This window comes from Podarcis erhardii (genome assembly GCF_964252035.2).
Source record: "Podarcis erhardii genome assembly, chromosome: 5".
Classification (NCBI taxonomy): domain Eukaryota; kingdom Metazoa; phylum Chordata; class Lepidosauria; order Squamata; family Lacertidae; genus Podarcis; species Podarcis erhardii.
Window position 1 is genome coordinate 9,928,374 of NC_138509.1, and position 14,080 is coordinate 9,942,453.

General features: G+C 42.2%; 1 protein-coding gene across 2 annotated transcripts in view; it reads left to right on the forward strand.

The window, feature by feature from the left end:
• The window catches only part of UVSSA (UV stimulated scaffold protein A), a 50,756-nt gene that overhangs the window by 5,157 nt on the left and 31,519 nt on the right, over window positions 1-14,080 (forward strand). For both annotated transcript variants that reach the window (XM_081864292.1, XM_081864293.1), the window contains exon 6: window positions 1,906-2,034. In XM_081864292.1, the coding sequence (XP_081720418.1) occupies window positions 1,906-2,034 (129 nt within the window). The remainder of the gene's footprint in view (window positions 1-1,905; window positions 2,035-14,080) is intronic.

Below are 14,080 nucleotides of genomic sequence, written 5' to 3' on the forward strand. Positions count from 1 at the left end.
AGCTCCTCTGATTTCAACCAAAACTTTCATAATCTCATGCTTTAAAAAGCTTTCATAAATTTCTATTCAAAAAGTTAACCTAGTGGAGAGAAGATTCTGTGTGTGTGCTTTCTTAATGGTGCACTCAGCGTTATAGTTTCACTGACAAGTACAGTAACGCTAGTTAAGGCAGAAAATGGACATTTATTGTAATCCTTGGTACTAGGATCTTAATCAGATGCAACAGGAAAATCTAGCCAGTCATTATTCTTTTGGATTGGGAAAAGTAAGCACTGGTGGTAAGAAAGAGTTACTTGGCCCCTACTCTGCTATATTTTGATTGAAGAGAATAGGGTTTGGGTGATTTCCAGGATGCTTCTAATATAGTTAATCTTAGGTAAGCCTTTCCTTTCTAGAAATTCTTGATATCAGAATACTTCTGCTTTGGAAATCGCAGTTGGAGGACTGGCATTACATAGAATCAGAACTGCAGAGTTGGAAGGGACCTCAGGGGTCATTTAGTCCAACCCCCTGCAATACAAGAATCCCAACTAGATCATAGATGACATATGGCCATCTAACTTCTGCATAAAAAACCTCCAATGAAGGAGAATACACAACCTCTTGTGGGAGTCTGTTCCGCTGGTGAACAGCTCTTACTGTCATAAAGTACTTCCTGATGTTTAACTGGAATCTCATTTCTTGTAACTTGAAGACATTGGTTTGTTTTTTCATCTGCAGCACTTTAGATACAGTGGTGCCTCGCAAGACGAAAATAATCCGTTCCGCGAGTCTCTTCGTCTAGCGGTTTTTTCGTCTTGCGAAGCATCCCTATTAGCGGCTTAGCGGATTAGCGCTATTAGCGGCTTAGCGGCTTAGAAAAAAGGGGAAAAACTTGCAAGACTCGCAAGACGTTTTCGTCTTGCGAAGCAAGCCCATAGGGAAATTCGTCTTGCGAAGCAAGCCCATAGGGAAATTCGTCTTGCGAAGCGCCACGAAAAACGGAAAACCCTTTCGTCTAGCGGGTTTTTCGTCTTGCGAGGCATTCGTCTTGCGGGGCACCACTGTATTTGAAGGTGGCTGTTATATCACATCTCAGTCTCTACTGCAGCGGCGTCCTCAGCCGTTCCTCATAAGACTTAGTTTTCAGACCCTTTATCATCTTGATCACTCTCTTCTACACATGTTCAAACTTGTCAATATCCTTCTTAAATTGTGGTGCCCAGCACTGGACACAGGACTCCAGGTGTGGTTTGACCAAAACAGAATAGAGTGGTACTATTACGTCCCTTGACCTGGACACTAGACTTCTGTTGACGCAGCCTAGAATAACATTAGCTTTCCCCCTGCTGCATCACACTGTTGACTTACATTCAACTTGTGGTCTATTAAGACCCCTAGATCCTTTTCACATGTACTACTGGCAAGCCAGGTGTCCCCCATCCTATATTTCTGCAGCTGGTTCTTCCTGCCTAAGTGCAGAACCTTACATTTGTCCCTACTGAAATTCATTTTGTGAGTTTGGGCCTAGTTCACCAATCAGTTAAGGTCATCTTGAATCCCAGTTCTGTCTTCTGCAGCATTAGCTACCCCTCCCAGTTAGGAGTCATCTGCACATTGGATGAGCATCCCGCCAATATTTTCATCTAAGCTCACAACATTATAAACAACCAGATCCTACCCCCCCCCACATTATTTACCATCTCATCTAATAAATGTATTTCCTTAATATGAGTTTGGTGGTGGCGGCGGCTACCTTTACTTTTTATTAACCACCGGTGTGTGAAGCTGAATGGCATACAAATTAAATGTGCATAAGTTGCGAGTTATCTGTATTACAAATTCCCGTGGCATGCCAAATGTGCATGAAATCTTGGCATGTATGTGAGTGCCAAGTCAGCTAATGTTGCGGTGTTTATTTTATAGTTGTTCACAAGGGCTGGAATAAATGATGAACATCTAAGACAAGCCATTGATCTTAAAAACAAATTGGAGCGTGCCACAGAGAAATGTAAGGAAATGAATATTGGTTTTAAAGACAGGAAGATGACAATGGTGAGTTAAGTTAAATATTTCTGGTATAGTTTGAGGAATACGTGACCTGAATTTAGAACATAATGTCACAATATGGCCTCAATATGGCATATCGTAGTCTTGTATATATACCTTGGTTATGGGGGGGGGGGGCGGGTTTCCTTTCTAGAGACCAGGATCTTTCATTGTCTTGAACTGTTGACTAGGACTAATGCTGTATTTTTGAAGATGTTTTAAATTAGACTTGAATCCTTCCCCCACCCCAAAGCTACATTGTGCTTTTTTCTCCCTCTCAATTTTTCTGGGAACTGGATTTTTGTTTTCGTTTGCTACTAAGGCAATTCAGAGCACACTTAATTTGGCAGTAGATCCTGTTGAAATCAAAGCAGCTTCTATCTGAATATTTTTTAGGTTCAGGATGTAGCTAAAATTATTTCAGGGGGCCAGTAGAGGGAGCACATCCAGCATGCTGGGAGCTGCTTCTGCCCACATGATTTGAATGTGTTTGTTTGTGGTGAATAGAATATTATAGCTCCCATCAATATTTAAATTGAAAATGCACTCATTTCTAGACAGTACCTTAAATTAGCTGTTCTTAACTAATGTTTTTATCTGTATGTATGGCATGAATCTTTCCCCAAAGATCTTCATAAGGCTAAAGTGTTAAATGCAAAATATCTCATAACTGCCTAGTATTTTTTACCTGTGCTACATTTCTCGGTAGTTATGCTTACTTATCAACACAAAAATAAATCGGCTTTTGTAGCTTAAAATAAAAATAGCAGTATTTCTCTTCCCCAGCTTTAGTTTTGTGAAGGATATTGTTAAGAGTAATCTTATCAAAAATTGTGTTATGAAGCATTGATAATCCACAAATTCTGTAAATAAGAGGTGAAGAATACCGAATTTTTCTCTCTATAACACGCACCTGACCATAACACGCACATCGTTTTTAGAGGAGGAAAACAAGGGAAAAAACATTCTGAATGAAACAGTGGATGTATCATTTTTGGGCTTCATGCTGTGGCCACAGACATGTGATCTGATGGTGAATTTGGGGTGACCCAATGCAAAAATCCTGAGAATTCCTGTGGATCCATGCTTTGTAACCACGTTTTTGCACCATTGCAGCCCCAGGCAACAGTGGGTGTGTGATTTTTTTGGTGCAGGCTGTAGCCATGGACATGCTATGTGATCTGATGGTGAATTTGGGGTGACCCAATGCAAAGATCCTGAGAATCCCTGTGGATCCATGCTTTGTAACCACGTTTTTGCACCATTGCAGCTCCAGGCAACAGTGGGTGCGTGATTTTTTTGGTGCAGGCTGTAGCCATGGACATGCTATGTTATCTGATGGTGAATTTGGGGTGACCCAGGGCAAAGATCCTGTGGATCCATGCTTTGTAACCACGTTTTTGCACCATTGCAGCCCCAGGCAACAGTGGGTGCGTGATTTTTTTGGTACAGACTGTAGCCATGGACATGTAATGTGATCTGATGGTGAATTTGGGGTGACCCAATGCAAAAATCCTGAGGATCCATGTGGATCCGTGCTTTGTCACCACGTTTTAAATGGGGAGGGAAGGAAAAACACAGAAGGGACAAGAAGCACAAGAGGGGTGTGCGGAGAAGCAGCTGGCTAAGAATGCAGGGGAGGAGTTTAACGGGGGGGGGGAGGAAAGGAAGGCAAAAGTCCCCCCCCCAAGCCAGCCCTCTCTCTCTCTCCCCCACCTGCATGTTTATCGGCTGCCTGCGAGTCCCTAGAGCACGGAGAGGAGGAGGAGGTGGGCTGGAGCCTGCACGCAGTGTGACTAGGAAAGAATTAGAAGGAAGGACTCGATCCTTTCCTTAACCCTCTGCTTGCCAGGAGGGCAGGGGATTCCCTGCTCTTTGTTGAGTTTGAGCAAACGCAGCAACAGAAGCGGGTGGGCAGTAAGACCCTGAGGCAGAATGCAGGAAAGCAGCAGCTTCCGCCTTCCCTCCGCCCGCCCGCCCGATCTGATTTTTGCCTATTTTTGCCCCTGCGCTCCGGCGAGTCAGCTCCAGGGACCACACATTCGCTCAATAACACGCACAGACATTTCCCCTTACTTTTTAGGAGAAAAAATCTGCGTGTTATAGAGCGAAATTTACGGTAGTTTACAAATGAAGGCACACGTAAAAAGCTGTCACATGGAACTGACCTGGTGTACACATAATGTTAAGCATGTGGTAAAGGTAAAGGGACCCCTGACCATTAGGTCCAGTCGTGGCCGACTCTGGGGTTGCGGCGCTCATCTCGCTTTACTGGCCAAGGGAGCCAGCGTACAGCTTCCGGGTCATGTGGCTAGCATGACTAAGCCGCTTCTGGCGAACCAGAGCAGCGCACGGAAACGCCGTTTACCTTCCCGCCGGAGCGGTACCTATTTATCTACTTGCACTTTGACATGCTTTCAAACTGCTAGGTTGGCAGGAGCAGGGACCGAGCAACAGGAGCTCACCCCGTCGCGGGGATTTGAACCGCCGACCTTATGATTGGCAAGTCCTAGTCCAAAAAAACCCATATGCAGAAGCTCCCCCCCCCCCCCCGTGCTGACTGTAATAATTGCTGTTCTTATTTAAATTTACATACCACCCTTCATCGAAAGATCTCAGGGTGGTTCTCAGAATAAAATGCAACATAAAAACACAAGTAAATAATTAAAACAAAGCAATGACCCCTCCCCCCTTCTTCCCACAGCCTCATTTAAAAGACTGTAGAATATTAATCTGCCAATTGGCAGAAGTGGAAGATTTGTTTCATCTGGCAAGCTGATATTCAGTAGAGCTGGATGTTGAATTCCACCCATGGTTTATTTCCTATAGTTTATTAAACTATGTTTTAATGTTACATGAAAGATCTGCAAAGAAATGCATATTTTTACATTTTTCCTCCATATCCACTCACACATGTAGTATAAACTTAGGGGAAATGGCAACTTTTTCCTTGGTCAAGGTATCAGTTAATGTTCATTTGACCAAACTGGTTGCTGTTGGTTTAGTACATAAAAGGGGTGCCACCTATTTTCTGTGAATTCTCTGCATAACATAGGCTATAACATGAGAGTTTCAGGGTTCTTGGGCAGCTCTTTCTCTGACCTTGGAGTGAAATGTAATCTCTAAATTTCAAAGATGCTTTCAGTGCAGGTGTGACTGGTCCAGCTGTCCTCATCAGTCCCAGCAAAGGTGGAGCAAGGCAAAGGGTGAACCAATGAGACGTCTCTTCTCCCCACTCCTGTGTAATGTGCAAACTGGCTCTAAGGAATATTGGCAGTCTTAGTACAGTACAGGTCAGAAATATGATGGTACAAGAATGAGTGCAATCAGGGCTGGAAATGAAATTAAAAGGCATTTTAATACATAGAGGGGGGGATTGTCTTGGGGTGATTAGAGATGAGGTTGTGTTACTTAATAATTTGGCAAAAGTATATCCCTTAATAGTTACCCCTCACTTATTTTGTAATACTCATATGGATAAATTACAGTCCTTCCCCCACAAAACATGCATAGAACTAAGATTGCTAAGATTTTCTCAGATTTCAAAGCATTTTATTTTTTTTAACTACACGGTTCTGAAGGCACCATGTAACTTGCTAGCATATTGCATCAGGTACAGCAGAGGAATAATAGCATTATTATAATTCCCAGAGGAAAAAATGGTCTTTTGGTTTACTTTTTTTTAGATTTTTTGTTTTATCTTTTGTAAGTTGCTTTGAATATTGCTTTTATAGGCCAGTTTTCTGTTATATGCTCAAAATAAGTGATGCTATTATTCTATTAAAATCTGGCTTGCTAGATTGCAGATCAGGCTTTATATCATTGCTATGGAATCATTATCATTATTATTTATTTATATCATTATCATTTATTATTTATATACCACCTCTTCTTCCAAGGAGCTCAAGGTGGTTCTCCTCCCCATTTTATCCCTACAGCAATCCTGTGAGGTAGGTTAGGCTAAGAGATGGTGACTGGCCCAAGGTCACCCGGTGAGTTTCATGGCTGAGGGGGGATTTGAACCCTGGTCTCCCAGGTCCTAGTCCAACACTCTAACCATTATGCCACCCTGACTCTAGAATGGCCAGGTGAAATACAATTTCACTGAAGAAGAAGAAGAAGAAGAAGAAGAAGAAGAAGAAGAAGAAGAGGAGTTTGGATTTGATATCCCGCCTTTCACTCCCTTTAAGGAGTCTCAAAGCGGCTAACATTCTCCTTTCCCTTCCTCCCCCACAACAAACACTCTGTGAGGTGAGTGGGGCTGAGAGACTTCAGAGAAGTGGGACTGGCCCAAGGTCACCCAGCAGCTGCAGGTGGAGGAGCGGAGACGCAAACCCGGTTCCCCAGATTACGAATCCACGGCTCTTAACCACTACACCACACTGGCTCTACATGGCTACTGCTATGTAGCTGCGTTGAATCACATAGGGGTATTTGGTTAGTAAGTAATACTCGCCTACATCCATACTGGAAAGAGGTTTAAGATGTTCTGAGCATAAAAGCTTTTCCTTGGAAGAAAGTGTGGCACAGCTAAATAGATGCATGAAGGTGGCATTCTGCCCAAGGTTTGTAGTTCCTAAGAAGCATCTGTCTTCAAAGCTTGTCTAAGCGCTTGGCAAGTTTAGACTGTCTGTATGTGTGTGTCTGTATGTGTGATTTGGTTGTGTTGTATCAGTGAACTAGAATTATTTGTCTGCTTGTAGCACATCATGGCTTGTATTTTGCCGGTGAATAATTGCGTCATGTGAATGGGTTTGCATTTGTGGTAGAGGATGGTTCTAGGTGTGCCTTGCACCTTCGTTTCCGTGAACTGGTTGTGTGGTTTTGCTGACATTCTCCACCCATTTTCCACGTAGCATGCTACCTCTGAAGGGTCAGAGGTCACAGGAAGGGCCAGAGCAGATAGCTCTGTGGGGCTCTGCTGGGCGCTTGGCTCCAGAGGGCTAGCCTTTGTTTGACTCTTAAGCCAGTGGTGCACAGCATTTAATAATGCAGCAAGAGAAAAACAAGGGGTGGTCTTCCCTCATTCTCCAGAGAAAGGGGGCAGCAGGCAAAGGCTGTTTAATCCAAAAAAATAAGCCTTGGCTATAAAAGAACTTGGAGTTACTGTGGCAGTGTCCACTAGAGGGTAGGCAAAGGCAAGAAAAATAAAGCATTTTTTTTTTAATTTGGGAGGGGGAGGAATGGAAGTTTCTTCATTCCTAGGTTAGAGTCTTGCTCCCCCTGCCCTTTCGCCTTGTGGTCTGGCTCTCTTTCCCAAAAAATGGAGACTTGCATCTTGGTGCCATCTCAGCCCATAGCTTTCTCGGGCTGATGACTTTCCTCCTTTCTTGGGTCGCTGCTGAAACCTGTTTCTCTCTACCTAACAGTCTCTAGAAGCTCCTCCTCTGTGAAGGAAACAGGTTCATTTTGACTGCCCCCCCCTTCCTTTTTCTTTTGGCTGCAGGTGGTTTTTCTTCAGTGAGGAGAGTGTTGGCCCAGGGAGGAGTTGCCATCTTGGGCAACCTGAATCAAGTTGTTTGGATGGGAGAACTTACAGTACCCCATTACACTGCTCAACTTCGCGGTCCATTTTAGGGAACTAATATTCAGGGTGCAGATCATAGCCTTAACTGCCTTTTACAGCAGATGATTCCCACTGCAGCCTACTTTTAAAGAAAATTAGCAAGATGCTTGTCTCTGTGATGGATAGATTAAAGAAACAGTCCAGGTATGTTCTCAGTAGAGACCACCCTTCTTTCCCTGTTAGAGATAAGGGAAGAGATCTTGCCTATTACAGTGGTGTCCTCAACTGCTACACTTTTTTTCATAGGAGTAAACGGCAGGGGTTGACTATGGGAATAATTTAAAGTACATTATAGAGGTCCCAACATTCCTATCCTTCTTCTAGCTCAGATCTCAAAACCAGCCTCTTGTCTGTTTCACATTAACCAAAGTTGCCTGCATTCCAGTTCTGGGCAGTCTTCTCTTTCTGACTTAAACGATGTTGTTGGTAATTAAAGCTTGCCAAATCAAAACACTTATGCAACATAACATGCCTAGGGAAATAATTAGGCAAAGCAACATTTGTGTGAAACAGAATTTCAGGATGTTGCTTAAACGTCTTGCTCATCTCAACATGGGTATAGGTGGGTCACTTTTTGCTGGATCGTGCCCGGTCTTCCATGCTAGTCCTACTCAAAATAGACCTATTGAAATTAATGGGCATGACTGACTTAGGTTCATTAATTTCAGTGGGCCTTCTCTTGAGTAGAACTTAATTGGATACAACCTCATTTTTCCTGGTTACATGGATGATCAAGAAAGTTATATTTTTTTTGTCTGATAAAAATTAGAACCCCACCATAGAACTAACTTATAGCAAAAAGGAGGAGGAGTAACAATACTTTTTAGCACTTTGTGTTTAAGCAGGGTAGTGCATACAATACTCCTTTATCTCAGTAAGCAATAAAATTGTTCCCAACAGGATCTTGTTGGACAAATTTGGAGCTACTTAATAGGCTTAATAGGGAAAGAAAGGGAAATACTGTCATACCTCTGCTTATGTAGCCCTCCGGTTACGTAAACTTCAGGATACGTAAGCAGCAAACCGAGAAGTATATTTCCGGGTTTTTGCCACACGCGCATGTGCAGGAGCGCTCTGCTACCGCGTGCGCAGAAGCGGTCTCTCCGGTTGCGAAAACATCAGGATCCGGCTGGATGTCCGGAACGGATCCCATCCGCAACCGGAGGTACCACTGTAATGGTCAGACACTGATTGCCCATTGAGAGGAACAAGCTCTAGTACCATAAAGCCGACCTGGAAGTTCTGCCACCATCACCACCCTTCTCCATACATTGTTGATATATACTACAGGCAACAACAGATATACGTGCCTCCAATTGGAAGGGTCTGGAAACTTCTGTTTCAGTGTATCTGAAGAAGTGTGCATGCACACGAAAGCTCATACCAAGAACTGACTTAGTTGGTCTTTAAGGTGCTCCTAGCCCAGTGTTTTACTGCAGTTTTAAGAAAGAGAAAAGCAAATTGTTTACAGATTGGTTAATGTGACATTTACATTTATGATTTAACAGGTGTAGAAGTTGTAAAAATCTCATTTCCAGTAAGGTACCTTGTTTTGCCCTATATTGTCAGTCATTCCAAAAGGCTTTTATACTCTGCTAATGAACACTACGTGATTTGGTTACACAAATTGTAGTTTTCCTTCATTTAAGATGACTTGACTATATTTTACATCATGGCTGAATTCAAAATGCATTCACATAAAGTTGCCCATATAAATTGGTTCCACTGCAGTAAGTATTAATTCCTTGGCCAAAAAAAAATCCTCTCTCCTCTTGGAAAAAATATTTAGTTGACTGTGAGTAGATGCACATGAAATATTGGTAGGTGGAATAATTTGCAAGATCTTCCAGTGAGGGTATTAGCATATAAATAGCAGATGCAATGATGACCATCACAGCTGAGTACATTTAATTTTTAGTTTATAAGATAAAATGGGTTTTTAAATGCATAGTCATCAAGCCTGCTGAAAGACAAATGAAGTTTAGAGTTCACTTATCTGAGGAGGCCTTACATCATGTTAGAGGAAGGAAAACCAAGCCTGCCACATTACCATACCTGAAAGAAAGAGATTTCCTGAGCTGGGGGAAAGGAATGAAAAGTGTTCAGAAAGGCAGAACAAGAAATCTGGCAGCAAAATGTTAATGAGCCCAGATGCAGTGAACAATTAGCTGTAGCTTCTTGTTATGTACACATGCACCTCACCAGATCTGTGAATTCTTGGCCCTTGCTTTTGCTTGTATAATACAGTTTTTTCAAGAGACAGCTCCAGAAGCAGTAGAAAGAAAAGTGAATATAGAAATGCAGTGTCTGTGGCAATATGGCCACTGCACATTGATCAAAAGATTGATCATAGGCTCCACCCTCTAGCCCTAGTCTCTTCATGAGGGAGCTGTTTTCAGAGGAAGAACGAAGGAGGGGAGAGAGACACTGCCATCAGGCGGTGGTTGGTTTCAGCTGTGCTTGGGGGCATAGCTGATTTTAACCGTGGTGTTCCAGGTTCTAGTGTACTTAATACCTCTCCATTTTATTTCACATTATGGAAAAAGTTAATAAGCTAGGGAAGGGGCATAATATTGCCCCCATAAGTCTAGAAATTTATTAGGCCCCTTGTTAACCATCTTGTGTAGCGCCATTAAGACTAAGCAATTCAGGCGGCAATCTTTTACATACTTATGAGCGGTCCCCATTGAATTCAGTGTGGCTTACTTCTGAGCAGTGTGCAGTTATTGTGGCATGATACCACACTGGAAGATTGTGTCATCGGAGACCCTCTTCTGAAGCAAAGTAAAACCCTGTAGTTCAGTTAACTGCTGTTTGCAAAACTGCAATGTTGTGTCCACAGTATCTTTGCAAAGGAGGATGAGGAGAAAACCAGAAGAACGTGGCCACAGCCCTGCCACCTCTCATTGGCCGTGTCCCCCAGTAGTACCAGCTGGCGTGGATGGTGCGGGAAGATCACAGGAAATAATTGTAGGAGGTGCCTGGTTATTCAGTGGGAAGAACACATAATGAGATTATATTAACATTTGGGGAAATATTATTAAGATTCCAAAGGAGGATACAATAATAAGTTGGTGGGCTAAAAAACCTCCGAAGCTTGATTAGCAGAAAACAGTAAGGTTTGAGCTAGGTTGTGGATATTTGAAAAGAAATGTTGCTAAATATATAGCAGAAATGCATTTCATATTTAAATAGCTCTCCACTAAAAATTACAAAGGGCTGTATTCGACGAAGCAGTTCCATTAGTGCAAGGAATTCTGACAGTACCATTCTGAAATTTCTCTCTCTCTCTTTTACCACCTGCCACCAGGCCCTCTCCAAATCTGATTTGGGAGGTTGGGGAAAACCCCAGAAGAGACCTGGGGCGACTTCTATTGCACAGCCAGAAGTCCATGCAGTAACTGAACTATTTCGTTGGATCCCCGCTGCTTGTTTTGTTCACACAGTAATATGATGAGAACAACCAGTTTAGTCTCTATATGAGTTGTGATTTGCTTTCCATCCTCATTCTGGATAGGGGTTTTAAGGAGTGGAAATAATTCCTTAAACAGTTGTGTTTTTCTAGGAGTAGGACAAAACCCAGGAGATATGTGTGCTTGCGTGTGCACGCGCTCACACCCACACCCACACCCACACCCACACCCACACCCACACCCACACCCACACCCACACACAAAGTTGTTTGTAAAAGCTGAAAATTGCCAGTGGCCAAATTGAACCTTATACTGGCAAGCATAATGGTTTGAAACTAAATGAGTGTCACCTGAACCATCATTTTTATTGGTTTATATTTGAAAGTAAATGTACAAAAGGGGCATTTTAAAGTGACTGTCCCAGTGCTCCACAATACAGTAGTACCTTGGGTTAAGAACTTAATTCGTTCTGGAGGTCCATTCTTAACCTGAAACTGTTCTTAACCTGAAGCACCACTTTAGCTAATGGGGCCTTCCACGCCGCCGCTGTGCGATTTCTGTTCTCATTCTGAAGCAAAGCTCTTAACGCTGAGGTACTATTTCTGGGTTAGCGGAGTCTGTAACCTGAAGCGTCTGTAACCCGAGGTTACAGGCATTTATGTGTTAACTAGTTGCCTCAAGGTGGGGATGCACTTCCTCCTGAAAAGAATGCTGTGTGGATTGGCAGAATTGACAGCTGGATGTGGATTCTGATGTGCATTGGATGAGCTCCAGCCATGTTTGTTGTACCGCAAGGGATGCACCAGCTAAATCCTGCTTATTCATCTTAGCTGGATGGAGTGTGAGCTTTACTTACTTCATTACTTAGTGCTTCTTAATGGAGTTGGGGGTCTTTTTAAGGGACTATTGCTAAGGATTTACTGGCCCTCAAGGGTGGCTGCCAAGTGTGTGCTTTTGGTGGAGAGAGTCAGAACTGGAGTGCTGGGCTGGCTGAAGTACATTGAGTTAGCAGAGGGAAACTGAAGCCCTATGAGTGTTTGTTCACACAAACCTGCTGTTTAGGGGTGGAATCCTAGGCATAAGGTTTTTCTGGCTACACAGTACAGGATTTTGCATCAGGTAAGCAGATTTTTATGGAAAGAAAGGGAACTCGATACTGCAAACTGAAATAGTAAAGTTCATTACTACATCCTTTTACATGCCTCTTTTAAGCACTTATCTTTGCTTACTCACAAATGAAGAAAAATGTGACTTGTTTTAAAATGATACAAAAATGAATCTTTTCCTATCTAGGAGCTGAGGCTTAATTTCTCATAGTTAGCTAAGCAGTTAAATATTTTTTAGAGGAAATATGAATTTAATAAATTCCTCAGTGAATTCAAGGGTGCAGACAATAAGCATAATATTTTATGAAAATGACCCTCATATTTAAAACCTGGCATTATATGTTATGCATTGTAGCACCAAGTCCACATCTACCTTTTAGAAAATTAAAACACATAAATTCTGTTTAGTGTTTGATATGCACTGCACTAGCTGAAAGCTATAATGGCCCTAAAACCTTGGGTTGCTTTTCACCTTTCATAAATTCCTGGGTAGATTCTATACAAAAAATAATTTTCAGCTCCGTGGCTCATTGTTATTCAAACGTGATTGATTGTCGTCATTTACTCAGTGAGGAAGTTAAGTGCTCCTGTCATTTCCAAAGAGTATAATTGGGACGTTTCACAGGTCAGTGCTAGTGACAGGTTTCCCTTTTGATTAGTGTTGGACTGATAACAAAAATTACAGTTTCCTATGATTAATGCTTCCTATAGTGCCTAAATGCACTGCTCATGGATTGTGCCTAAACAAAGTGACTTTGCATCTTATTATTTCTCTTCTCAGCAGAGCTCTGCGAGAGTCTCAAAGTTTGGGAACCTGCAAGTGTGCAGCAGTGTTGACCCCTCTGGTTTCCGATCAGGTTCTTGCATTAGGAATTTGGCCGAGGCCTCTTTAGCCTGGCTTCTCTGTGTGTCCATGTGAAATAAAATCTGGGAATGTCTTTAGAAACGTTGTGTTGACTTTTTCACATTTGCCCACCGATTACAGAACAGGCAACCTTAAAAAAGACATTTGCCGTATTCCCCAAAACCGTACACAATTTAAATTATTTGTATTCTGCCATCATACATGGATGCTTTGCTTGTCAGTGGTCCTTAATAAAGGAGAATTTGACTGTTTTTGCTTTTGGTTTGAAAGGGGTTTTTTATACTTCTGAGTTAAAACTTTTCCTATGAAATACACTAAAAAAAAATTTCCCTATAAAAGAATTGCCTAGTAATTATGTCCCTCAGAGTTCTATTTTCTAATTTATTTGACAGAAGCTGTTACATCTTGATATATAGTCTTCTCAGCTAGTTTGGAAAAAGTAATGTACTCAGTACTGGAGTTTAATGTCGACCCTATAATTAGTTAAGCTAGGAGAAACTTTGATAACTGTTATAGGTGAATTGCCTTTCTCTCATCACCAGGTAAAAGTTAAAATGTTTAAAAGAGAGTAGGAAAGAATGCCTTCTGAATCTAGTGTTAAACCACGCCTTACTTTTTGTCTTAAGTTACTGTTATATAAAAGTCTCCAAACATCCTCTTTCCAAAAATCTTCATATCTCTCTCTCTCTCTCTCTCTCTCTCTCTCTCTCTCTCTCTCTCTCTCAAAGCACAGTATGTTTTATAAAAGTGTGGGTAGTTGTTGGTTCATGAGTAACACAGCAGCCCAGGGGCTTGATCCAGTGTAGGAAATGAAAGGTAGGTGCATGTATGTGTAAGTGTGTAAGTAAGGCTGCCTCTGCATGCACAATTAGATGCATTCCTAGGCTGGACAGCTGGAATATGGCAGATAGCTGTCTGAAAAATGAACTCTGCACCAGAGTCTATGCAGAAGAGAGACTAGTCACAATCAATTACTACCATTTATTAGATACGGAAGGGACGTGGGTGGCTCTGTGGTCTAAACCACAGAGCATAAGGCTTGCTGATCAGAAGGTCAGCGGTTCGAATCCCCACGATGGGGTGAGTTCCCGTTGCTTGGTCC